The 27686-nt window shown below is 40.1% G+C and overlaps 2 protein-coding genes across 2 annotated transcripts; one reads left to right on the top strand and one right to left on the bottom strand.

The window, feature by feature from the left end:
* Nucleotides 1–238: 238 nt before the first annotated feature.
* Nucleotides 239–9762, bottom strand: LOC136671338 (retinol dehydrogenase 16-like). Its single transcript, XM_066647013.1, has 5 exons — nucleotides 9666–9762; nucleotides 7949–8266; nucleotides 5278–5536; nucleotides 1531–1694; nucleotides 239–1093 (listed from the first exon to the last, which is right to left on the bottom strand). The coding sequence occupies exons 2-5, from the start codon at nucleotides 8259–8261 to the stop codon at nucleotides 870–872; spliced, it is 960 nt and encodes a 319-aa protein (XP_066503110.1). The 5' UTR covers nucleotides 8262–8266; nucleotides 9666–9762; the 3' UTR covers nucleotides 239–869.
* Nucleotides 9763–11810: 2048 nt separating this feature from the next.
* On the top strand, nucleotides 11811–26056 carry LOC136671337 (bile salt export pump-like). Its single transcript, XM_066647012.1, has 28 exons — nucleotides 11811–12049; nucleotides 12139–12157; nucleotides 12443–12472; nucleotides 12557–12614; nucleotides 12875–13119; nucleotides 13947–14034; nucleotides 14447–14580; nucleotides 14666–14837; nucleotides 15070–15194; nucleotides 15473–15647; nucleotides 15732–15845; nucleotides 18250–18360; nucleotides 18604–18729; nucleotides 18891–19094; nucleotides 19232–19402; nucleotides 19557–19752; nucleotides 20587–20659; nucleotides 21011–21140; nucleotides 21329–21496; nucleotides 21604–21708; nucleotides 22155–22316; nucleotides 22401–22604; nucleotides 22966–23207; nucleotides 23513–23669; nucleotides 23812–24009; nucleotides 24140–24346; nucleotides 25239–25385; nucleotides 25495–26056. Exons 1-28 carry the CDS (start codon nucleotides 11974–11976, stop codon nucleotides 25693–25695), a joined length of 4038 nt encoding a protein of 1345 aa, XP_066503109.1. The 5' UTR covers nucleotides 11811–11973; the 3' UTR covers nucleotides 25696–26056.
* The last annotated feature ends 1630 nt before the right edge of the window (nucleotides 26057–27686 follow it).

Here is a 27686-nt window from a genome sequence, read left to right as displayed (position 1 = left end):
TACTTCAAATGTAGTTGGTCAGCCATGAAATGTGCTGTTAAAAAAGTGCTTTTACTTTTTCTTGGGAAGCCCATATTTACACCTGATTTTAAAACCTGGGATTGTTTTCCCACCCCCTACAAAATATTTTTAAAATGTAATTTTATGAAAGAATAACTAAACATTAGGATGAGTGAATTGATATAATCTGAAAGGGTTATGAAAGACAAGACGTGATACTGTGTTCAAAAATGGTCAGAGCATATTTCGATTTTATTAGAATGTTATATTACAACAGTGCTTATGTTTTAGGAGTCCATATGTAAATATGTAACAGCTGAAGTTCCATTACATTATTGGTATTTTTAAGTACTTTAAAACAATCCTTGTTTATTGTTGCTGTCCAATTAAAAATGTGTCTCCCAAAAAACTACATATTCAGAGTACTTTTGGAGCGTTTCTACTAGTTCATTCATCAGGAAATGAATGACAGCTGCTCCATCCACATTGAATGACAGCTGCTTGGTTCAAATGATGTAGTAAACTGAAAATCAACAAAAATGGAGATACATGTTTTTGATCGGACAGCAACAATACAAAATATGAAATATTCACTGTCTGTGATGCTGACCACAATGTGTTTTTAATCACATTGAAGCCCAGAACAATAACATTTTCTTTGTGCACTGGGTTTTTAACAGAAGCAATGACTGGGTTTAATGTGCAGACTGTCAGATTTCATTCAAGGTAAAACCGAGCACTTTGACCAACTCTAGTTTGTTCTTAGTTTTTCTTAGTGATTATCTGAAACATCTGGTGCTTCACAGAACCAAATAATTCTGTTTATTTGTGAACTGCACTGTAATAATTGCTTAGTTCCACATCTGCATCTAGATGACACTTTTTGCAGGTTTGGCGCTGTCTTTGAGCATCAGGAAATCAGTAATACAGCTGGGGAAATATGAGAGGGGCAGCCAGAAGAGTTTGGCATCCCAGCCTGGAGAGTAACGGGTACGAGGGTGCACAGCTGAGACTGCGTGCTCCATACAGCTCACAACCTTCATCAAGTCACTGTCTGGCATCTTTGAGAACTTATCTTCCATCAGCTTCTCAACTAAATAAAAAAGAGATAAATATTTTACACCTCAGTGTTGTCATTCATTCTCTGTAACTGCATCAACACGCTCAGGGTCGTGGAAGGTCTGGAGCCCACTCAAAACAGCTGGGCACAAGGCAGGAACACACCCTGGACAGGGTGCCAGTCCATCATGTATCAACATATGGGCATCTTAGCAAAGCCAATTCACTAACCAATGTGTTTTTTTTATGTATTGTGGGAGGGGGCCAGAGCACCCAGAAGAAACCCACACAGACACTGAGAATACATCTACCTCCTCATAGGCAGTGACCTGAGGCAGGGATTGAAGCCACAACCCTATTGGTGTGTTCCGGCCTTGACCCCAGTTATTCAGGGTAGGCTCTGGACCTACAAGGATGAACTGGATATGAATGAATGAATACATTTTATTTGAGAGAATAACCCGTATTTACCTTTGCTGATATAATCGTCGCCGTAGTCATCCTTGGTCTCTTTTGGCAAATTATCCCAAAGCATTTTAACACCTTTAATAAGAAGGTCTGTATCTGTCACACTGGTCTTGAAGAATCCTGGTTCAATACACAGGACCTTCACTCCAAAATGGTGTAGACACAACCTGAAAAATAATATACAGGGGTTGGACAATGAAACTGAAACACCTGGTTTTTATTAGTACTAATTTTATTAATATGGTGTAGGGCCTCCTTTTGCGGCCAATACAGCATCAATTCGTCTTGGGAACGACATACACAAGTCCTGCACGGTGGTCAGAGGAATTTTAAGCTATTCTTCTTGCAGGATAGTGGCCAGGTCACTACGTGATGCTGGTGGAGGAAAATGTTTCCTGACTCGCTCCTCCAAAACACCCCAAGGTGGCTGAATAATATTTAGATCTGGTGACTGTACAGGCCATGGGAGATGTTCAACTTCACTTTCATGTTCATCAAACCAATCTTTCACCAGTCTTGCTGTGTGTATTGGTGCATTGTCGTCCTGATACACGGCACAGCCTTCAGGATACAATGTTTGAACCATTGGCTGCACATGGTCCTCCAGAATGGTTCGGTAGTCCTTGGCAGTGACGCACCCATCTAGCACAAGTATCAGGCCAAGGGAATGCCATGATATGGAAGGCCAAACCATCACTGATCCACCCCCATGCTTCACTCTGGGCATGCAACAGTCTGGGTGGTACGCTTCTTTGGGGCTTCTCCACACTGTAACTTTCCCGGATGTGGGGAAAACAGTAAAGTTGGACTCATAAGTGAACAATACATGTTGCATTGTCCACAGCCCAAGATTTGCGCTCCTTGCACCATTGAAACAGACGTTTGGCATTGGCATGAGTGAGCAAAGGTTTGGCTATAGCAGCCCGGCCGTGTATATTGACCCTGTGGAGCTCTCGATGGACAGTTCTGGTGGAAACAATCCGGGTCAGCACCCGAACATCCCTTTCAGACAGCTTCCTCTTGCATCCACAGTTAATCCTGTTGGATGTGTTTCGTCCTTCTTGGTGGTATGCTGACATTACCCTGGATACCGTGGCTCTTGATACATCACAGAGTCTTGCTCTCTTGGTCACAGATGCGCCAGCAAGACGTGCACCAACAATTTGTCCTCTTTTGAACTCTGGTATGTCACCCATAATGTTGTGTGCATTGTAATATTTTGAGCAAAACTGTGCTCTTACCCTCTGCTAATTGAACATTCACACTCTGCTCTTACTGGTGCAATGTGCAATTAATGAAGATTGTCCACCAGGCTGCTCCAATTTAGGCAAGGCAAGGCAAGGCAAGTTTATTTATAGAGCACCTTTCATACAGAAGCAATTCAAAGTGCTTTACAGAAAAAGAAACAATTAAATTAAAAGCCAGAATAAAATCATAAATGTCCAATAAGACAATTACATAAAAAGAGTAAAATGATTAAAATGATTCAAACAATTTAAAATGACAATAAAAGAAAAAAAATAAAATGCCGTTACAGAAAAGTGCAGAAAATTTTAAACTGAGCTGTAAGCTGCTCAAACAGGAATGTGATTAGACCGGAACCTGGACTGAAATTTGTCTAGGCTACTGTTAATGGACAAACTAATGATTTGCCTGAAAACTATTTTCTCAATGATTTTGCCAATGAACATTAAATTAGAAATTGGTCTGTAGTTACTTATCAGAGATGATTCTAAACTTTTCTTTTTTAGAAGAGGCTCAGTTCTGGAAACAGGAGAGTTAAGGTGCACATTTAATTCTGCCATGATTTGGGCAGCCGTGGTTTTATGTTTTTTGGATACAATCCGGGTCAGCACCCGAACACCCCTTTCAGACAGCTTCCTCTTGCGTCCACAGTTGATCCTGTTGGATGTGTTTCGTCCTTCTTGGTGGTGTGCTGACATTACCCTGGATACCGTGGCTCTTGACACATCACAAAGACTTGCTGTCTTGGTCACAGATGCGCCAGTTTTTAGTGAGCTCAGAAAGACCCCTACATGAGTGAAGTGTTTACAATGTGGAGTATGTCTGGTGCTATAGCGTGAAACACACTCTTTAAAAAACTGGTAGGTAGTGTGTCAAGACTACAAGTGGATGATTTGAGATGATTAACTGTGTCTTCTTAACTGGGGTAGTTCTTCTTTGCACCTGAGAGCTGGCTGACAGGGAAAGTAACAGCCTTGTCCCAGCCGAAACCAGCTTCTCCATGGCTGCTGGGAGGTTCAGATGGGGTGATGTTGGGGTGGGGGTAGAGGACATGGAGGATTCCTCTTGGGGTTTTGGTGTCTCTTGCAGCTGATAGAGTTGGTCATTGCCACTCACGTCCAGTGTCTGCTGCTCCCTCAGGTCGTCCTCAGTGGAGAGAGGATGTTCAGTCCATTTGACCTGCAGCTGTTCTGTAGCCAGGTGTTTAATCCTAGTAACCTTGAGAACATATTGGTGCCTCCTGCAGGTAGAGGTCCACTGGTGAAAAATTGTATGTTGAACTTACTGAGTGTGTTAAGGAGGTCATTAAAGTCTCTTTTTAAAACTTCAGACTCCTGCTTGACAGTGTCATTCTTTCCAACGTGTACAATAATCCTGTTCACATTTGTGTACTCAGCCAGTACAGCTGGAAGCTTTGCAGTAAGTTCAGGGACGGTGATGTTTGGCTCGCATCTCACTATGAGTTTTGGGTTTGTTACCCCATTAACATTGTCTCCTCCAAAGATCAGGGGGTCTGCAGTAGGTTTGTTAGGGTTTTGTGACCGGCTGTCACTTCTGGCACTTTCTGTGCTGTGTTCACTGCGTTTGTGATTCTCACGAAGGGCATGCAGTGGTTCAAATCTGTTTTTCAGCTGAAGTGAATAAGACCGGTATTCTGGTCTGGGTCTGTGCTGTGCTCTCTCAGCAGCAGTGTTAGGTTTAGCAGCTGAATTTCCTGGACCAGCTGTGGTACCAGGAGTAGAAGACAAGACTACAGAGCTATACAAAGCACGGCGCTTGGGTCTAGTTTCAATCTGCACCCATTGCCCGTCTCTAGCTGTACTCACGGCAGTGTTGCCATTCACTCGATTCTCTGGTCTGGATCTGTGTCCCTCCACTGTCCGCTGCTCTGTTTGGTCCTCAGCCCGCTGTCTGCTGCCCGTACTCCCACTCACTGCTTCTCCTCGCACAGCTCCAACACGCCAGTCCTTAAACTCTGATAGCAGGTTCCGAAAACCCCTTTCCAAAGCTGACATTCTCTGTAGAAGTCCGTAACAATATTGACAGCACATGTGTTGAACAAAATGATGAGGCATTTCACAAGTTTCTTCTACTGTAGCCTGATGAAAATGTCTTCTTCTTAGAGCAATTGCACTACTTTAAAAAGTATCAAAAGCAGAAAATATCCAGTTTTGGCTTCGTAGTGCTGCTGACTTGTGTATATTAAAAAGCTCAGATACTCTATCACAGAAAAACAAGTAGGTTTCGAAAAAATAAAAGGAAAGAAATAGAAGATAGCAGACCTAAGCAGCAAAGCGTCTGAACGGCAAGGAAGCAGGAAGTCTTTAGCCATGAAACCTCCCACAATAAAATGACAGGTGTTTCAGTTTCATTGTCCAACCCCTGTGTATGTATGTATATATATATATATATTCTCACTAAGAGATGGAAAGTGTTTCTTGTTGTCATTTCTATACAGAAAAAACTTCCATATTTCAAAGGGTGAAGGCGAGTGTTATTGTCTACCTCAAGCTGTCTGTGAATGCTTCTACACCATATTTAGACACACAGTATGGTCCCCCAACTGGAGTGATCCTTCCAAACACACTGGACACATTGACCACACGACCCCTGGCCTTTTTGATCAGCGGGAGGACACTCAAGGTCACTCCAATGACCCCATCCAGGTTGACCTCCAGCATTGACCTGTAGTCCTTCAGAGTCATCCAGTCACATGGACCCGAGGGCAAAGAGACGCCAGCGTTGTTGACTACCGCCCACAGACCTGAAAATCAAATTGAGTTTGGTTTAACATCTGTTTAAACATCTGTTCAATCATATACTTGAGTTGCCCTGTTATATGTGTATTTGTTAGCACAGTAGTTCTGACACTTTTTTTAAACCTATCTGGGGATAGTAAGAGCCACCTCACTACATTTCACTTCACCAAAACCCAACGAAATAAAAGATAACCGTGGAAACCATACTGAATTTTCTGCAGCACCCAACAAACTAGACCTATACTTTGACTGCTCATTTGTAACTGCCTAATTGCATATACAGTGCCTTGCTAAAGTATTCGGCCCTCTTGAACTTTTCAAACTTTTGCCACATTTCAGGCTTCAAACATAAAGATATAAAATTTAAATTTTTTTGTGAAGAATCAACAACAAGTGGGACAAAATCGTGAAGTGGAATGAAATTTTTGGGATGTGGCAAACCTTTTTAACAAATAAAAAACTGAAAAGTGGGGCATGCAATATTATTCAGCCCCTTTGTGCAGTGCAGCAAACTCACTCCAGAAGTTCAGTGAGGATCTCTGAATGATCCAATGTTGTCCCAAATGACTGATGATGATAAATAGAATCCACCTGTGTGTAATCAAGTCTCTGTATAAATGCACCTGTTCTGTGATAGTCTCAGGGTTCTGTTCAAAGCGCAGAGAGCATTATGAAGACCAAGGAACACACCAGGCAGGTCCGAGATACTGCTGTGGAGAGGTTTAAGGCCGGATTTGGATACAAAAGTATTTCCCAAGCTTTAAACATCCGAAGGAGCACCGTGCAAGCAATCATGTTGAAATGGAAGGAGAATCAGACCACTGCAAATCTAAGATCCGGCCGTCCCTCTAAACTTTCATCTCGAACAAGGAGAAGACTGATCAGAGATGCAGCCAAGAGGCCCATGATCACTCTGGATGAACTGCAGAGATCTACAGCTGAGGTGGGAGTGTCTGTCCATAGGACAACAATCAGTCGTACGCAGCACAAATCTGGCTTTTATGGAAGAGTGGCAAGAAGAAAGCCATTTCTCAAAGATATCCATAAAAAGTCTTGTTTAAAGTTTGCCACATGCCACCTGGGAGACACACCAAACATGTGGAAGAAGGTGCTCTGGTCAGATGAAACCAATATCGAACTGTTTGGCCACAATGCAAAACGATATGTTTGGCGTAAAAGCAACACAGCTCATCACCCTGAACACACCGTCCCCATTGTCAAACATGGTGGTGGCAGCATCATGGTTTGGGCCTGCTTTTCATCAGCAGGGACAGGGAAGATGGTCAAAATTGACAGGAAGATGGATGGGGCCAAATACTGGACCATTCTGGAAGAAAACCTGTTGGAGTCTGAAAGTGACCTGGGACTGGGACGGAGATTTATCTTCCAACAAGACAATGATCCAAAACATAAAGCCAAATCTACAATAGAATGTTTCACAAATAAACGTATCCAGGTGTTGGAATGGCCAAGTCAAAGTCCAGATCTGAATTCAATTGAGAATCTGTGGAAAGAGCTGAAGACCGCTGTTCACAAACGCTCTCCATCCAACCTCACTGAGTTCGAGCTGTTTTGCAAGGAAGAATGGGCAAGAATTTCAGTCTCTCGATGTGCAAAACCGATAGAGACATAGCCCAAGCGACTTGCAGCTGTAATTGCAGCAAACAATTATAGCTACAATTTATTAACGCAAGGGGGCCAAATAATATTGCACTCCCCACTTTTCAGTTTTTTATTTGTTAAAAAATGTTGACACATCCAATAAATTTCATTCCACTTCCCGATTGTGTCCCACTAGTTGCTGATTCTTCACAAAAAATTAACATTTTATATCTTTATGTTTGAAGCCTGAAATGTGGCAAAAGGTTGAAAAGTTCAAGGCGGCCGAATACTTTCGCAAGGCACTGTGTATATATATATTTCATTGATGTTGCAAAAAAGTGGCGCCCCCTCCAGGGTGTGTTTCCGCCTAGCGTCCAGTGATTCCGGGTGGGCTCCGGACCCACCGCGCCCCTTACCTTGATATGAGGCTACAGACAATGAATAAATGATGTAGCTACATATTTATAATATTTACTACAATACATTTTCTGACAGAAAACTCATTTATACTTCTACCACTGAAGTAGTTTTAAAGACTGCTTTCAGTGAAATCTGTCACAAGCAGTCACTCGATGCAATAACAGTGACGATAAAGCCAAAGCTTGAAGGTCTATCTCTGATAATAACTTTTATTATATTTGCAGATGTACCTTCTGTGGACCTAGTAAATTGGACCCTGCTTCATTATTTCTTCTTTTACAGTGCTCTTATCAGATTCTGCCAGGTATATTTTACACTAAATGACCCTGAAGACAAAGTAATTTCTAACGTTAACGATATTCTTGAATTTAAAATGTTTGTGCTAATTTCCTCACCCTTCTGTCCCACCAGATCCTTGACGAAGGCTGTAGCCTTGTCGATGCTTCCAGGCTTCCTGACATCCAGATGGACTGTTGATAGTCTGCTAGAGCAAGATTTTTTCAGCTCCTCTTCACCTTTCTCTGTGAAGCACGCTGCCACCACACAGAAGCCACACTTGTCCAGATGGCGCGCTAGAAGGTTTCCAAAGCCAGAGTCACAGCCGGTGATATACACATACTTACTGCCTCTGTCTGGAACTCTCTCCAGCTCACGGTACCAGCGAATTACATAGTAAAGGACCAGCAGGGCTGCAATGTACACCCACATGGTTTCTACACAGAGAGCAGTAACAAGTGTCATCATAAACTGTGTAACATCCCCAAACACTGCAAGACTGTTCAGACCTTTTGTAAATGATTTCCATTCTGACTGATAAAGCTGTACATTGCCTCCAACAGAATACAGAGTTGTTTCTGTTCAGTGACGGACTTAATTACTACAACATCATTTTTCTTAATGCCTTATGGAGGTTTGTATGTAAATAATATATAGCCTGGTGACTGATCTTGATAGTATTACCAAATATTTCAGTCAAAAACCTCAAGCAGCCAGACTATAACTATTAACATTTGTTCTGACCTCTGACCACATGTGGACTTTATTATTTTGATATTCTTTTGCCTCTGAGTCTGAGGGCAAGCATATTTCTTATAAAGAAGAACAGTCTACGCTATGTATTTTTCTTCATAGGGTACTAGGCTATGGAATATGCCGGAACAACTACTGGGTTAAGAAAAAGAATGACATTAACACTTCATGATGTGATATGATGTGGACAACAAAATAGGAAGTTGAGCATGATAACATCATTTCAGATTATCTAAAATAAAGTGATTTAAAACTCAATTAAAATAAGAACATCACATTGGTAGACATTCAGGGTTTTGGTATCAGAAAAGAAAATATAGAATTGTGTTTGAAACACAGTGCAAAGGACTAAAATGAAACCAAGTAGAATTAATATAAATGCCATGTATTTTTTCCCCTGCCGCTAAAAAATAGTTCACTTTTATTTCCATTACATCCATTACTTCATATTAGGATCATTTAATCATTCACATCTCGTCTTGACAATATTTGACAATATTTGCCCTCAGTTTTTTTTTTAAACTAAAAATGACAGTTGAAGGTGTCTCCAGCAGAAGCTAAAGCTGAAAGTCCTGCCACAAAAGAGGAAGAAGAGGAGGAGCATGTGTAGATTAATGGAGTTAACACAAAGTTCAGAAGATGTGTTGTGTAATAAGGGGCTGCTATATAATTCCCAATGATAGGAGGCTAACACATGGACATAAAAACTGTATTAGAGACTGTAGCAGAAAAGCAGCTTATCTTTGCACAGCAGAAGGTCTTTGCCCCTTTACACAGGCTACACGGCTCTTTCCTAATACAAAGTCTATAAAATACTAAAATTTAGACTGAGACGCGGACACGGTATATATCTTAATAATGATTCTTGTTTTTAAAACGAATATTAAAAAGAATATTAAAATTACGTTTGTATGAATAGATATCACTTTTCAGTTCTCATTTTCTGTGGCTAGAAGTAGTCTGGTTATGTCCAAAACGCTTACTACCTTTACTACGTCTAGATATAAATCGTACAGCGCTGGTTCCTGTTTTAGTCCTTTGAAGAAATTAAGAACAAATTAAGAACAGTGTCGTGAACTGTACCTTTGTCTTCGTGAAGCAGGGAGAAGCTCGCAGTGAGACAAAGTAAACCTTAAAGTGAATTTCTACACCGTTTGGCGTCACATGGATGAAATGTTCCAGCCCACTCCACTGTGCCCCCCCTCAGACCCCAGAACACTTCTGAAACATCTGTAGGAGGCGCCATTACGCCACATTACAGCAGAGTAACGGCAACCTTTCCTCAGACTCAGGTTAACACCTAATGTAACAGCTCCTAGACAGATTAAACTTCTCATTCAGTCCGAGAACACTTTGAAATTAGGTATAAACTCTGTGGTTAGACACTGTTTGTCCTCTGTTGACCACTGTGACGAACAGTTCTTTTAATCAGGTACCGATACTCAAACAAAATTAGAAGACTACATTTTCCCAAAGGAGTAAAATAAAGAAGTCAAATGAACACTTTTCTTTAAATCCTTAACCGAGTGGTTTTCACTGTGGACCTTTCTTTGTACAAAGCAGTTTTAAATTGTATTTAGGTTCAGACACATCCTTCTTGAAATGGTCCCCTGTATCCCCTTAAGACACACATCAATTATTAAAAAAAACAAAACAACAACAACATTTATTTTCAGGACAGTGTTTAATGTCTAAAATAAGCTGTCAGCATCGTGGCTGAGCATTTTCACATTGAAACTGCAGTGTTCAAAATCCTCAAACAATTCAGACATCAAGTTATTATTTAATCACAGAGGGACAAACCTGACAATTAGGGGGTGGGGCTTTCAAGCTACAGGTGATTGGATAGTCATACATCTACATATAATAAATAAAGGTGTGTCTAAGCCTCTTCTAAGGTATTAGGGAACTTTTATCTTAGAAATAATATAATATTTGATTTTAATCAACAGAGATGTGTTTTTAGCGTTTTATGTATGCCTGGAGGGGGACAGTCACTGCAAAGTTAATTACAAATGCTTTTGTCCTACAAGTAAGCGATAGACAACAGTGTAACTCACCCACATTTATTTAAGGAAATAAATAAGTGAGTGTGTAAGTGAATGTGTGTGTGTGTGTGTGTGTGTGTCACCCTGTGAAGAACTGGCCCCCACTCCAGGGTGTGTTCCTGCCTTGTGCCCAATGATTCTGGGTAAGATTCAGACCCACCGCAACCCTGAAGTGGATAAGGGATTACAGGCAATGAATGATGGAATGAATGTGCACAGCAATGTTTTTAGTTTGTGCTGTTTTTGTTGATGGAAAACAGTGACCATGGAAAGCATGTGCTCATAAGTTTTTGGGACCCACAAAATAATTCTAAAAAAATTGTTTTTGTTTGTTTAAAAATGTCAACAATGAAACCAATACCTTTGTGATTGTTTTAGTGTGGTTTTATGACCCAGAGCTAACCCAAAATCAGTACCTGTGCTCTTCCCAAATCCGAAACTATTCCAATAGTACCTGTTACTGCAGCAAAGGGGCGCAACTTGTCAGTTGTTGTCTTTTATTTTGAGAGGTAATGTTGGATGAGCAGACATTTGGTCGTATATCATATCATGTCCTGTCCTGTCAGTAATATGTTGGTCGTAGCATTTGCTTTTAAACAATGTCAGGCAGCCATTTGCGAGCATGCGGATACTAAAACCACACCGTATTTGAAGTTAAGCCAAGCTATGCACTGGCAGGACAGAAAAACAGGGGGCAATGACCTGCCAAATATTTACCTTTCTTTAAAGTTCACTCTTTCAGGGGTAAGAAGTTTGGGGATTTCACCAGAACATCAACAGACATATCTGTAATATTTTTGTATTATTATGTAAGTAACAATATCTACAATGCATATAGAATTTTATTAAAATCCCTAATGCTCAAAAAACACAGGTGATATGCTGCAAAGTCATGCCTTGTTGAAATTAATCTGTCAAAAGATCCAAACCGTTCTTGTCCTGTTCACACAGTGAAAAATGTTTCTTGTATTTATTCTAGATAGTGCTCTGCAAAATATCTGGCAGCTTTAACCATTCTAATACAACTATTGTCATTACTAATGAACTGGTGAGAACACACATGCGTATTCAGTATTTGATTTCTGGATGATTATCTCAGCCATGTTTACCTATGATGGTCATTCACCCCATCTCCTGCACAAACCTGCCGGACACTTACCTCGCAAAGACAGACCTGCCACATGGTCCAACAACACTCATATCTTTACAAACTCCACATGATCTGTTCTGCTTTACTCTAAGACCTCAGCATTGTTTCTGATATCACAAAGGAGACACTGAATGTTCTGCAACTTAAGAAGATAGAGAAAGATTTAGAAAGGTGATCTGGAGGGGGATTCACTATGCCAGGATCTGTGAAGTTACGAAGCATCAAGAAATTTGGACAAGATAATGACGCTTATGATCTTTCAGGTGAAGGTGAGTACAGCAAAATATGAAAATATGCATAAAATATGATCAATTCATTATCAGTCTGCTATATCAAGAAAATGCAATTTTAATTTCAGAACAAAATGCAGATTATATGTAAGTAAACCCTTTCTACTCAACTTGTTCTGATTGTTATGAAGCTGGAATGTCTATTGCGAAGTTGAAAAAAAAAGATATTTAGAGACATTTTTTAAATGCTTTTATAGTTTGTATAAAAATAGTATCATGATAAAAGACTGAATATAATTTGAGAAATGTATTATTGTGTTCAGGCAAGTTCTCAGAACACAGACCAAAGGAAAAAATGTATATAGGCTATAGATAAGGTTATTATCTGATTATAAACATACTGATTTGTACTGATTTTATATTTCATCACAGGACAATGGCATCTTCTAAAAAGGATAAGAAGTAAGTTATTGTTTTCTCATGCTTTGTTCAGCAAATTGCAAGTTTGTCAGATTGACCTTAACTATGTTTTCCCCATTTTCATAGGTCGAAGGCAGACAAGAAAAAGGAGGAACCCACTATACGTATAGGCTTCTTTCAGCTGGTATTGTTAATGACTGGAATATGAATAATTTCTAGTATAACTAATGACAGAAAAGCTCAAAATAATGCAAATACAAAATAATACACATGTATTTATACAGGAATTACTGCATTCATTGATCAGGGGAAAGAATGACAACTTTTTAAAAAAGATTTTCTCATGTGTTATAAAGAAATCAAGAAACTTATAACTGTTAGGGACAATTAGGTTTATTCCCTTTTTTTGTAGTAATTCTAACATGTAAAATTTTCCTTCTTCAGTTTCGGTTTGCTACTTGGAGAGAAGTGTGTATGATGATCCTTGGCAGTGTGTGTGCTGTGATTCATGGTTCAGCTCAGCCATTGATGCTGCTTGTGTTTGGGTTGCTGACGGACACGTTTATTGAATATGACATAGAACTGAATGAGCTCAGAGACCCAGAGAAACACTGTGTCAATAACACCATCCAATGGAAAAACCTCAGTGCTGAGGAAAACCTGGAGCTGAACATGACCAAATCCTGCGGGTAACACACTGTTCGAAAATGGAATTAAACATACATGGTCACATTATTTTTCTTTGTAAACTATGAAGTGAATCTCAGATCAGCACTGATCATTTTAGTTCATGTGACTTATAATATTAAACATATTGTACCGGTTTAAACACATGATTTTAGGTTTTCCAGTTTTCTTTGATTATAAATGTTACAAGTTGTACATGCCTCTAAAATATCCAGTAATTATTGATTGTGTATTCAATACTGGGTGGCACGATGGCGCAACAAGTAGTGTCACAGTCACACAGCTCCGGCGACCTGGAGTTTGTGGGTTCAAGTCCTGGTCTGTGAGGAGTTTGTTGTGTTCTCCCAGTATCCACATGGGTTTACTCTGTGTGCTCCAATGGGCCAAAAAGTGCTGCAATGGCGGTATGGCTCTATGGCGGTACGGTGGCAAACCATGCCAGAACTCCTCCCCTCAGCCCTATATATACCATGCAAACTTGCTCCAACCTCCACCTCATCTCCATCCTTTTCTTGTATTCATCCAACGGGGAGTTCAGCTTCATATGCATTTATAAGCCATGAACTCCTTCCCCAAAAAAAAAAAAATCTACTGAGTTCACCTCTCCGTTTCAGCTTGTGAGGGCATGTTCACCTCAATTATTATGCAATTTTATGATTTTGTCCCTTCTTAATTACTGGCATGGTAGTTTGTTTTTGCTGCTTCACATTCTGCATTCTTACACAGGGCATGAGTTTGGATTGGTTAAAAAAATTGTATTATATTTATATTTTTTTATTATTATATTTAACTAATTATATTTCTATCTCTGTATTCCCATCTCTTGTAGTTTATTAGATATTGAATATGAGATGACAAATTTTGCTTATTACTATGTTGGCATTGGAAGTGTTGTCTTCATTCTGGGATACATACAGGTGAGTCATTACACTTTTTATGTATATACTATATTGATTATTTACTCTACTAACATTCCATTTTAATGAACGCTTTGATTCAAAGTGATACAGTGTTCTATAAAAATATTGCTAAATTTTATAAAGTGACATTATACCATTATTTATTTGATTTTTTCATTAAAAAATAAGCAAACAATTTTAACTTAAAAACCATGAAAGCAACAATGCAACATTTAATAAACATTCACCAGAAAAATATTGTATTTACATAAATATTCAGGAATATGTATCCTTAAGGAATAATATGTTCTTATATATGTCCACACATTTCTGAGGAGAGTTTGGTATGAAGTTATCCTATAATAAAATTCATTGTCAATACAACATGTCCATTACCGTCTGAGCTGTAATTTCAATGTGTTCTGAACAGATTTCCCTGTGGGTGACATGTGCTGCAAGGCAAATTCAAATTATTCGCAAGCTGTACTTTGGTAAGGTCATGAGGATGGAGATCGGCTGGTTCGACTGCAACTCAGTGGGAGAACTCAATACGCGCATGTCTGAGTAAGACAAACGTACACATATTACCATATATCAACACTTCATTATGAGACAGGTCTACCATTCATCTCTATGATGTGTAATACAGTGACATCAACAAGATAAACGACGCCATCGCTGACCAAGTGAGCATTTTTATCCAGCGCTTCACCACTTTTGTCTGTGGCTTCCTCATGGGCTTTGTGAAGGGCTGGAAGCTGACGCTGGTCATTATATCTGTGTCTCCACTCATTGGACTGGGAGCAGCTTTCATGGCTTTGGTGAGACTCCCTTCTAGTTTGAACCTGATGATAAGTATTACTTTCATCTAATCGGAGATTGGAACATAGTCATCAACAAAGTTTCTTGTAATGAAAACCTTTTTCATGATTATTACTTACTACCTCATAATTATGACGAAATATCTTGCTGTAATGGCACAATGTTCAATAATATATATCTATAGCTAAAACATGACAAGAAGCTGTCTCTGTTGTTTGTTCTTTGCTTCAGTTTGTGGCTAAGCTAACAGGTCGGGAGCTGCAGGCATATGCTAAAGCAGGTGCTGTCGCAGACGAGGTCTTGTCCTCCATCCGAACTGTGGCAGCCTTCGGGGGAGAGAAAAAAGAAGTGGAAAGGTGAGATTTTGTGTGAGAAATGTTGGCTTCACCATGTTCCATTAAATCACATTCCATGAAGTTGGTTTCTAAGTGCAAATAAGTACATATCTTTTACAGGGAACAAATGTCTGCACATTTTAATGCTAAATTTGCTGAATAAATTTTGCACACAACTGTAGGTCCTTTTTAGAATAACTGTATATTGGCCTTAATTACCACACTATAAAACAAATAGAAACAAACATAATATTTATGTTATTTCCCATAATATTCATATTCTCTCCTTATTCTTTAAGGTATGATCATAATCTGATCTCTGCTCAGCGCTGGGGCATTAGAAAAGGACTGATTATGGGATTCTTCACTGGCTACTTGTGGTTAATTATATTCTTTTGTTATGCCCTGGCTTTTTGGTATGGGTCCAGTTTAGTGGTTGACACACTAGAGTACAGTCCTGGAACACTGCTTCAGGTATCCTACATATGTATGTAGTGAGAGGATTTTCCAACTATGTGAAATATACACATTATAAGGACTGTTTTGTTTTATAAATAGGTGTTTTTTGGAGTGCTTATTGCAGCTTTAAATCTGGGACAGGCTTCCCCATGTCTGGAGGCCTTTGCTGCAGGCAGAGGTGCAGCCACCACCATCTTTGAGACCATTGACAGGGTGAGAACTCTTTCAAAGAAAAAAGGCACTCTGGGTGTATTTCACTGGTTATAGGATTGTTGCTGTTTTAGTTCCATAGTGTGTGAAGCAAGACTCAAAATTCAAAGCTAGATAAGACACACAAAGGTGCACCAGGAACAAGATAAAGCTCAGGTATGAGAGTCAATGAGAACAATAAAGGTGTCAAGCTGGAGCCATGGTTTTATTGATGGTTTTCTTACAAGTTTACTTATAGAATAGGGTAACCAGATCTGAGATGATGAAATAGATGACACGCCTGGGGGGGGGGGTGGGGGGGGGGGTTGATGAGCTTTGCTCCTCGCTGCCGTTGTGTGCTTATAGGTCCTTTACACCTTTATTTGCTACACATGGGAAAACATGGGAATTTCTTTTTTAATTCATCCGAGAACTTACATTTACGTTTCGACATAGCTGTTCCAGATAAGGGTGGGTACATGAGCCTTGCCTGACGTAAACAATGACTACTGACATGCATACTGACCAATTAAATGTTTATAGAGAAGGTTATCGACCAATAACTGAAGCTCTACAGTCAGACCGTCCAATCAGATCATTTTAGGCTACTTCACCACGCCCCCTTCTCACTCAAGCGAACCAATCGGAGTAGGGGAGGGCGGGACTAGTTTGTGAACGAAATGCTTCTCGAAATTCTATGTAAGCTCTAGAAAAACAAAATCCCGGACGTTTGTGAAATTCCGCCCGGACATTTTTAAGTCTAAAAAAGAGGACATGTCCAGGTAAAAGAGGACATCTGGTCACCCTATTATAGAATAATAGTTGTTATTCCCTACGCTGTTGTGAGCGTTTATACGTTGGTGTCTGCGTCACTCTGTAGTTACACCGACGCAACACTAGGGCTGAATCTCAACAATCTTCCTCTACTCTAGTACATTATGTTGTGGTGTAGTAGTATTAGTTTCATAAATCGTTAAAGTACATTTTTTAGGGAGTAGGCCGTTGTTTGAGACAGAACAAAGTTTATATGAAGTGCCAGGAATAAATCTAATATAAATCCAGCACGTTATTCCCGCTTCTCGTTGAGTTATTTCGCGGAGACGTCCATATTTCTCCTTTGTTCAAACTTTTTATTCATCCCTAACATCCACAGCAAATCTAAGGAAATCTCTCGCCATGAATTTGCTGCTGTCTGCCTCTCTGTGTGTGGAGGAGAGGAGTTAGTTTCTGTTCTTTTGTTCAAACAATGTCCGTCCGACAACTGACCAGTCACAGTCCTTGCGGTCTGCGTTGCCATTTCTGGAGAGGTGTGTGTCAGACCAGGGTTCGTGTCCATGCATGGCCTACGGCCAAGGGTCGACGCACAAGTATAAATTGGGCTTAGTACTGCCCTTTATAGTTTAGAGAATGCCTTGCTTAAAACACAACTGAGGCAACTCATGTACTACTTACCATCTCCTTCTTGAGTTGAACTGTGAGTTTTAGAGCAGGAAGAACATTACAACATTCAGGTCAGTGGTACTTTAGGACCAGGATTGAGAACCAAGATATTCTTCTTATACTTATCTGATCTTATATGAGGAAAATACACAAAATAGCAGCCATTTTACAAAATGTAGTGCAAAAAGATCACAAAAAGTCAAAGAGCACAAAAGCAAAAGAGCCATTAAGTAATAAGGAAATATTTCAGAGGAAATTTCTGATCTATCATAGTCTAATAGAAATGACAGAGAAAATGAGACAATCATAGATCAGAAATATGGGAAAAATTGGAATAAACGAGACTTCTGAATACTTGTCCAAGACCTGCTAGACCAGGGTGACCAGACGTCCTCTTTTACCCGGACAGGTCCTCTTTTTTAGACTTAAAAAATATCTGGATGGATTTTCACAAATGTCCAGGATTTTGTTTTTCTAGAACTTATATAAAACTTCCAGAAGTGTTTTATTCACAAACTAGTCCCGCCCTCTCCTACTCTGTTTGGTTCGCTTGAGTGAGAAGGGGGCGTGGTGATGTAGCCTAAAATCTTCGGATTGGACGGTCTGACTGTAGAGCTACCGTTATTGGTCGATAACCTTCTCTGTACACATTTAATTGGTCAGTCTGCACGTCAGTAGTCCTTGTTTATGTCAGGCAAAGCTCATGTACCTACCCTCATCTCGAGCAGCTGTTCTTAGTACTAAATGACAAAAATTGTACTGCTATTCAATTACTTTTTGACAGTGTTGAAAAGGATGAAAAAGAGAGTAATCTCAAGCATAATGGCTGCACAGTCAGCTACAACTCAACCACACATGCTCACACAAGTAATGAAATAACCTGTAAAACTATTTTCTGTTTAAGCTGAATTATACCATATTGAATGAACAATAATCTTTCAGAACTCCTCTAGGAGAAAATAAACAGTGCTTTGTCTCTTCTTTGCAGGAGCCTGAAATTGACTGCTTGTCTGAGACTGGCTACAAACTGGAGAGAGTGAAGGGAGATTTAGAGTTTCACAATGTGACCTTCCACTACCCATCCAGACCTGAAGTGAAGGTAAACGTGTCCACCACATTCAGACCATTATGGCCGCCCACTGCTCTGCATTAATTCTGTACAATGATCAAGCAATTGCTGCACGCCCATGCTTCACCCATGCACTTATTGACTTTTCTACTTTCTGTAGCTTATAGTCTTAAGATTATTAGATGAATAGGAAGCCTGAATTTTAGGTGTTTTTTTTTTTTTTTTTTTACCACAGTTAGGTTTGTTGACGGTGAGATTTGTTTACTCTCACAGATCCTGGACCAGTTGAACCTGCAGGTGAAATCTGGGGAAACCACAGCATTCGTGGGGCCAAGTGGAGCAGGAAAAAGCACAGCAATACAACTCATTCAGCGCTTCTATGACCCCAAGGAGGGCATGGTGAGCAGAAAGAATCATTATATAACTTAGAAAATACTCCAGCATTAATTTATTTCTTTGTTACAGCCTTAGATTTTCTTGATTTATGGTAAGCAAGACAGCCAAGTATTGTATTTTTATATTTGAAGACACAAACACAAGCCCCGCATCTATTTTTCCAGGTCACTCTGGATGGTCATGATATTCGAGGCCTGAATATTCAGTGGCTGCGCTCACTCATTGGCATTGTAGAGCAGGAGCCTGTCTTGTTTTCCACCACTATCGGTGAGAACATTCGCTATGGACGCCCTGGGGTATCTCACGAAGACATTGTTAAAGCCGCCAAAGAGGCAAACGCCTACAACTTTATCATGGATTTACCTCAGGTCAGCTGAAATATGATTACATTGCATTTCTCGCTTACTTTCACCCACATAACTCACAATGTACAGCTCCTCAGTATCCACTAGTGTGGAACTGATTTTCCTTTGTAATGCCTCATTCTGTCTTTCCCTGAGGTCAGAAATTTGATACGTTGGTGGGTGAGGGTGGTGGGCAGATGAGTGGTGGCCAGAAGCAGAGAATTGCAATTGCACGAGCTCTGGTGAGGAATCCCAGAATCCTCCTGTTGGACATGGCAACCTCAGCACTGGACAATGAAAGTGAAGCAGTTGTACAGGAGGCGCTAGACAAGGTGAAGGAAAAGTAGCATGCAATTTCACATTTCCATCAAAGAAACATAATGCAGTTTTAATCATATAAATATTTATTCACTACTCTTTATTTATACTAAAATATTATTTGTTATATAATGGCATAAACAGTATATTTGTATGTGTCTGTTGAAGGTCAGAATGGGACGAACCACCATTTCCATTGCCCACCGTTTGTCAACAATAAAGAATGCTGATGTCATTGTGGGATTTGAACATGGGCGAGCAGTTGAAAGAGGCAAACACGACGAGCTGTTGGACAGAAAAGGCGTATACTTCACTTTAGTCACCCTGCAGAACCAGGGAGACAAAGCCCTCAATGCCCAACAGAGTAGGCATCCATCTAATAATGTTATTTAATTAGCATTTGTAACTAATAGAAACTGCTGTAAATGTGCAAACATGTTGTATGTGTTCATTTAGCTCACACTGTATGAGCTTTGTCAAAAAAATTACTAATAAAATTCCAATCAGCAAACTTGGCTGTAAAGAAATTAGGGATGTGCCGATCCGATATTCAGTATTGGTATCAGTCCAATTTTGGCCTAAATTGCTGGATTGGATATCGGAAAGGAACAAAACATGCAATCCGATCTATTAAATATAAAAAAAAATTTTGGGGGTGAAATTTGCAACATGCCGTAAGCCAATGCAGCACTTTCGCATTAGGACCGGCGGGCATCACGTGATAGAGCGATTGTTATGAGAGGCCTGTAAACATGTCAGCAGTGTGGAGTTACTTCAAAATCAACGAAGAAAACAGCAAGACTGCCGAGTGTAATTTGTGTAATGCTACTGTCTCACGAGGTGGTAGCAGTGTTGGGAACTTTAACACCACAAACATGATTAAACACTTACAGAAACACCACGGAAAGGAGTACATGGAATTTATCAAGGCCTCGAATGCTAAGGAGAAAACTGTTTCACATCAACAAACACTGCTGGAAAACATTTTTTTCAAAGCAATTATTTTTTCAAAAAGTCGGATTAGTATCGGTATTGGCAGATACCCAAATGTAAAATATCGGTATCAGTATCGGACCTAAAAAAGTGGTATCGTGCCATCCCCAAAAGAAATCACACCAGACTTAAAAATTTAAGATTGATGCATTAGTACACACTTGCAAACATTCTAAATTACTTATTTGTGTTTGTTATCTGGCAGAGAAAGCTGATGGAGATGCTGATGCAGAGAAGAAGGTTCTCTCCAGAGCAGGAAGCTACCGAGCAAGCCTAAGGTTTGTATGCGATATTCAGAAATTCATATAAATTCAGAAAATACAGATTACATATAAATATATAATAATATAAAATTGTTTTTGTGTACGTTCTGCTATAGATTAGGATTTGTTTTTGTAATAAATAACTCTGAACACACATTTGGCTCTTGAGTGAAACATGATTTAACACAATATAGTCACGAGTAGGAAACAAAATATTTAAAATATTCATGTAATACACCTTTGTCATTGATCAGTTTTTCATAAATTTAACTTTTGTGGGCAGTCCCTGAGAAGTTTGCCTTTCATGTTCTGCCGGGAGTTGTTATGGATTGTAAAGTTTCTGTGTTTCTCTTTGTCTCTCTGCAGGGCCTCTATTCACCAGAGATCTCGATCGCAATTGTCCAACGTTATCCCAGAATCGTCTGTACCAATAGCTGGAGAACTGGGACCCAGGTCATACTCTGTGTCCTATGTTTCCAGAGAGTCCAACAGTAAGGTCAGGGATAACCAAAATGATCATCTCTCATGGTAGTATATTGTGATTAGGAGACACTTAAGTAGGAGGAACTGACAGTTAATATATTAAATGACGTACTAAATGGCTAAATGACAAAAGGTTCGAAAAAACCTTTTGAGTTTCAATAGTTCCTTTGATACAGACTGATTTGAGTGTGGTGTGTACAGGGTATGTTCGGTGAAGACGAGGAAGAAGAGGTGGAACCAGCTCCTGTAGCTCGTATTCTGAAGTATAATGCTCAAGAATGGCCCTACATGGTTTTTGGTTCTGTAGGAGCGGCTGTGAACGGGGGAGTGAATCCGGTGTACTCATTACTATTCAGTCAGATCTTAGCAGTAAGGGCTAATGTTATGAATGTTATGGTGTATCATATCATATCTTTCCCTCTGTGAGCCCTTTCTTTTGTTAATGTGATCATTTTATTGCGTTTTGTACCTTGCAGACATTCTCCATGTCTGACCCTGTTGCCCAGAGGAAAGAGATCAATGGAATTTGCATGTTCTTTGTTGTTGTTGGATTGATCTCCTTTTTCACACAGATGCTTCAGGTAAGCATGACAGGAGATCATTACAGTCTGTAGCTTTTGTTCTCTTGCCATAATATTGATTCATTTTACCCAGTTTTCTCACTGTGTAAGTCTCTTCAACAGTTGCAGTATCAGGGTGGGTGGGGGGATGGTTGTTCCAATGTCTGGGAGAGACAGATAAGATTTCGTACATTTCGTACTACACTGGATACAACATTGCTTGTTTCAATGCACACCCAACATTTTCATGGCCATATTTGAGTGTTTTGGGTTGTAGTATTAGGGCTCTGTACTGAAGTGGCCATGTGAAACTCAGGGCCATGTGAATCTTTTATAAAAATGAGAATCCACCCACTGGTATTCAGATCTACGTTCTGCAAAAGCCCAGCTCTACTGCAGTAGGTGGACTCTCACTCCACTGCATATGAATCTATTGATGGTCTTAACTAGCATCCTGCATCTTTTAGGGCTATTCGTTTTCTAAGTCCGGGGAGCTGTTAACCCGTAGACTGAGGCGCCTGGGTTTCCAAGCAATGTTAGGTCAAGAGATTGGCTGGTTTGATGACCACAGAAACAGCCCTGGTGCTCTGACCACGAGACTGGCCACAGACGCTTCACAAGTCCAGGGAGTAAGTATCAGCAAAACAGAATCTGCCACTAAGTTGAACAAAATCTCCCAACAAGGCTGACTAATATGATCTACTTCTTTGTAGGCTACAGGATCACAGATCGGAATGATTGTGAACTCCCTGACCAACATTGGCGTGGCCATCATCATCTCCTTTTACTTTAGCTGGAAGCTGAGCCTTGTCATCGTTTGCTTCCTGCCCTTTCTTGCACTTTCTGGAGGCTTCCAGGCCAAGATGCTCACGGGTTTTGCAAAGCAGGATAAACAAGCCATGGAAGCAGCCGGGCAGGTGGGGATTCATGCATTTTCTTCAAATGTAGTTGGTCAGCCATGAAATGTGCTGTTAAATTATGAGGCTAGTGTTGCTAACAAGTAGCTATCCTAAAAGCTTTCATTTCATCTGTAGTTTTCTTCATTTTTGTAGATGTCAGTGTTTCATACAATGTCTGAAAACAAATACATTTGAGATTAGCTAAACACAGCTGATTTAATCTCATGATTTAAGCATGGCATTTCCCATTATTTCTAACCTATATTTAGCCTTGTAGCTCAGTTATACAAACCTCTAACATGATGCTAGACTTCAGATATATTTGTCTGACTGGGTATTGAGTCACACATCATCTCTTTCTATTTGGAATTGTTTGCAGATATCTGGTGAGGCACTGAACAACATTCGCACCATCGCTGGGCTGGGAAAGGAGCGCAGGTTTGTGGAGATGTACGAGGCTCAGCTGGAGGCACCGTACCGTGCTGCTCTGAAGAAGGCAAACGTGTATGGTGCTTGTTATGGGTTTGCCCAGTGTGTGGTCTTCATGGCAAACTCTGCCTCCTATCGGTTTGGTGGATACTTGGTCAGTCATGAGGGTCTCCATTTCAGTTTGGTTTTCAGGTGAGCTGGAGAATTCTTGTGGTCGTTGTCATAGCATAACCACGTAACTCCATTTTATTTCAAATTTTAACTATTCTTCATTATTTGAAAACACTAGTTGCCCTGTACATAGTGTGACCCATTGATGTCAGCATGAAAAGCATCAGAATGATGCCAGGGTGTGTTCCAGCCTTGCGCCCAGTAATTCTTGGTAGGATCCGGACACACAGCAACCTTGAATTGGATAAGCGGTTACAGACTGAATGAATGAATAAATGACCGAATGAATGTGTTGACAGGCTGAAAAGCTCTTCTTTTTTCTGTAGGGTAATTTCTGCCATTGTGACCAGTGGAACAGCTCTGGGCAGAGCATCCTCATACACACCCGACTACGCCAAAGCAAAGATCTCGGCTGCACGCTTCTTTCAGCTGCTCGACCGCGTTCCCAAAATCAGTGTCTACAGTGACAAAGGAGACAAATGGGTGAAATAAGCCTAAAACTTTAACTAAGACCAAACCCAGCAGTTGTGAACAGATAATATTCATTTATAAACAAAAGAAATAGGAAAAACTGTACAGATTGTTCATCATGTCTATGTCTCTTAATCCCTCTCTGTATTCCTAGGTCAATTTTAAAGGAGATGTTGAGTTTATAGACTGCAAATTCACGTACCCAAGCCGGCCAGATATCCAGGTATTAAATGGCCTTTCTGTCAGTGTGAGGCCTGGTCAGACTCTTGCCTTTGTGGGCAGCAGTGGCTGTGGCAAGAGTACCAGCGTGCAGTTACTGGAGAGGTTTTATGACCCAGACTTTGGAAAAGTGGTAAGAAAAATGTACATGTATTACTCCCACCCCTAAACAAACTGAAAATGTAGGTTTAGAGTAGATTGGGTATCACAGTTTGTTTCTGTAATTTATGATGATCTCTGCTGGGTTTTCCGTTGTTCTCCAGCTCATTGATGGACGTGAATCCACACGCATCAACGTTCCTTTCCTGCGCTCCAAGATTGGAATTGTTTCCCAAGAGCCAATTCTGTTTGACTGCAGCATCGCAGAAAACATCCGCTATGGAGACAACCAGAAAGAGCTCAGCATGAATGATGTCATCGCTGCGGCCAAGAAGGCTCAACTGCACGACTTTGTCATGTCGCTTCCTCAAGTAATGCATTTGAGAGTTACACCTCAGATGAATTTCAATAACATATTTATATATTAATGACTTAGCTTATAGGGAATGAGGCTTGAGACCAAAGTATTGCCAGTTTGAACCCCTCAAGCGGGAAAAATATGGGTTGTAGGATTGAATTAAGAGTGATTTCTCCTCCCACAACATCCATGGTTGAAGTTCCCTTGAGCATGGCACCTAACACCCAACTGCTCCCTGTGTATATGTGTGTGTGTATACTGCTGCTAATCACCAGTGTATGTTTGTGGGTTCACTAGGATTGCCGTTGTGTGCTTAGCTGGACCTATGTGTGCTTTTAGGTCCTTTACACCTTTATTTGCTGCACAAAACATGGGCATTTCTTTTTTAATTCATCCGAGAACTTACATTTACGTTTCGGCATAGGTGCTCGAGATGAGGGTAGGTACATGAGCTTTGCCTGACGTTAAACAAGGACTACTGACGTGCAGACTGACCAATTAAATGTTTACAGAGAAGGTTATCGACTAATAACGGTAGCTCTACAGTCAGACCGTCCAATCCAAAGATTTTAGACTACTTCACCACGCCCCCTTCTCACTCAAGCGACCCAATCGGAGTAGGGGAGGGCGGGACTAGTTTGTGAACGAAACTTCTCGAAGTTCTATGTAAGCTCTAGAAAAACAAAATCCTGGACGTTTGTAAAATTCCGCCCGGACATTTTTTTAAGTCTAAAAAAGAGGACATGTCCGAGTAAAGGAGGACGTCTGGTCACCCAAAGGTTCATTCTCACGGGCTAAACGGAGTGTTTTGTTGTACCCCTTTCAATTACAATAAAAGCATGTTTCATGTTAATTCCTCCACACTAAAATATGTACATGCCTATTCTTTTATTGTGTCCTTGCAGAAGTATGACACTAATGTGGGCTCCCAAGGTTCACAGCTTTCTCGTGGTCAAAAGCAGCGCATCGCTATCGCCAGGGCCATCATTCGGGACCCCAAAATCCTTCTGCTGGATGAGGCCACGTCAGCTCTGGACACAGAGAGTGAAAAAGTAAGAGAAGGACAAGGCACACAGAACAGGACCATGCGTGTTACATTTACTAACTCCCACTTCGTGTGTCTCTTATTTTTTATGTCTCTTCTCCACTGCTGTGAAACAGACAGTACAGGAAGCTTTGGATAAAGCAAGGGAAGGCAGAACCTGCATCGTCATCGCCCATCGCCTCTCCACCATCCAGAACTCTAACATCATAGCAGTGATGTCACAAGGTTTTGTGATCGAGAAGGGCACACACGATCAGCTCATGGCTTTGAAGGGAGCTTATTACAAACTGGTCACCACCGGAGCGCCAATCAGCTAACGGCATCCTACTGAACCAAACAGTGACTAATCATCCCCTAAATGGTTGATGCAAATCATAAAATGTTAGAATAAGGAAAATATTAAAACAATGAATTTAGAGATTAAAGCATTGATGCTAAGTGTAAATTAAAATTCTTTTATAAATAAAGTTTGCCTTACTTATCTGTTGTTTTTGACACATTGTACAGCCTGTTGTTTTGGTATTTGAGAATTAAAAGCTTATTTTAATCTATCATCTCTCAATCTGTTGCATTGTTCTATGCAATATTAAATAATAATCCAGGTATGTTATTTATGTTAAATGTGTTGTAAAAGTGTGGTGTAAAGGGCCTTTTTTTGTTTGTAACTGTGGAAGACTATTAAAGATCACTTCCTGTAGTAATCAAATTTTTATTCTTGATGTTGTGGTGTTGTTTATGTTAGAAGATGAATCATGAGTGAATTAAGCAGTCAGCTGTTGTAAAGACAGTCTCAGAAACATGGACAGCCAGGGTTTCTTACATTATAAACCTGACTAATCAGTTACTTATGAACAGTGTAGTCAAGGTTAGGGACTAAAATCACAAACTCATAGATCCACGTGTACTGAGTGAAGGCAAAGGTGTAGAGTTACATCTAAGTCACTTAAGGCTTTAGAAATATTTGGCTTGGAAATAACTTCTTTGATATGTAATTTTGAGGAACAGAGATGTGACTTCAAATATCGCATTCAAAATCTAAAATCTCTGTAGACCAAAGGAGACGTGAGAAAAGCAATATGTTGTTGCTGTTAAGAGAGGGTACTGTATTATTCCACTTTTTAAAAAAAGAATAATAATTAATAAAAACAGCACAAAATCTGAATAAATTATAGCTAAATAAGAGGGACTCATTCCAGATTCAGAAAAATACTTTATTTAAAGAAAATTGTTTAAAAACACTGGCACCAATGTATTTTCCGGTTTATGGGAATGTTACAAATGACAAAATCATACAAAATTTCTCTTTCAATGAGTGGAAAGAATATGTTGGCACTGTGTAATCTTTTATAAGGTTTTGTGATCTTTAAAAACATGGCTGTTCATGTTCAAATTTTATAAAGTTAAACTTTAAATTAAAAGTTAAACGTTAAATTTCCAGTAATTCCAAAGAATTAGTGATTAGACCATGGCTCATGACATCTGCAGCAGGATAACCATGAAAACTGAGGAGAAATGATCATTTTGTTCAAACAAAAATGCCCATGGCATACATGTACCTTAAAATGCTCTAAAAAAATTGGAGAATGATACAAGAAAGCATTATGAGCCAAAAAAAAAAGAAAAAGAAACCCCGAATGAATACATTTTTAAATGACCTCCTGTTAAACATCTCAGTTGTCAATGGCCTGATCCGGTTGCACTAATCAGTGATTAGATGTTTAATTTCTAGTGGTCAGCTGAAAACCCTCCCGTTGACGGACCAACTTGTCTATCATTCTACCTGCTTCCTCGAAGAAGGTTTCAGCTGCTCTGATATTCTGGGCAGCTATGATCCTCGCTATGATTGCACCTATGATGCCCTGCGTTTGGCAGGAGTTGTGGATAACCCGGTGCCTGACCTTTTTGTTGGGTTCAGTTATTAAGAACCCTGCCTTTAACGGAGGGCCCTGGATGGAGCTCCTCTCCTTCACACTGCGGCGTAAATAGCCAGTGTAAAGTTGGATAATTCGTCCTAATCCTGTTCGATAGGAGAGTCGCAGAGACTCGGCAGAACCCTTGGGGACTGACTGCAGACGAATACCATGAATCCTCATGTGCAGGTGAATGGCTGCTCCGTTGATCCATTGTTTGATAGCAGCGGTGTTCAAATAGTTGTCAATGGTTATATTCTCAAAAAGTTCAATAAGTGCAAGTTTAAGCTTCTGGTCGTAGATCTCAGTCATTTCCGCCATCCCTTCACTGTCATGTACCTTCCAGGGAACTAGTCTCAGGTACTCTCTGGCAATACTGGAGATCTCTGAAGAGTTAT

The sequence above is a fragment of the Hoplias malabaricus genome, chromosome 16 (genome assembly GCF_029633855.1).
Source record: "Hoplias malabaricus isolate fHopMal1 chromosome 16, fHopMal1.hap1, whole genome shotgun sequence".
Lineage (NCBI taxonomy): Eukaryota > Metazoa > Chordata > Actinopteri > Characiformes > Erythrinidae > Hoplias > Hoplias malabaricus.
This window is presented reverse-complemented; position numbering and strand designations above follow the sequence as displayed.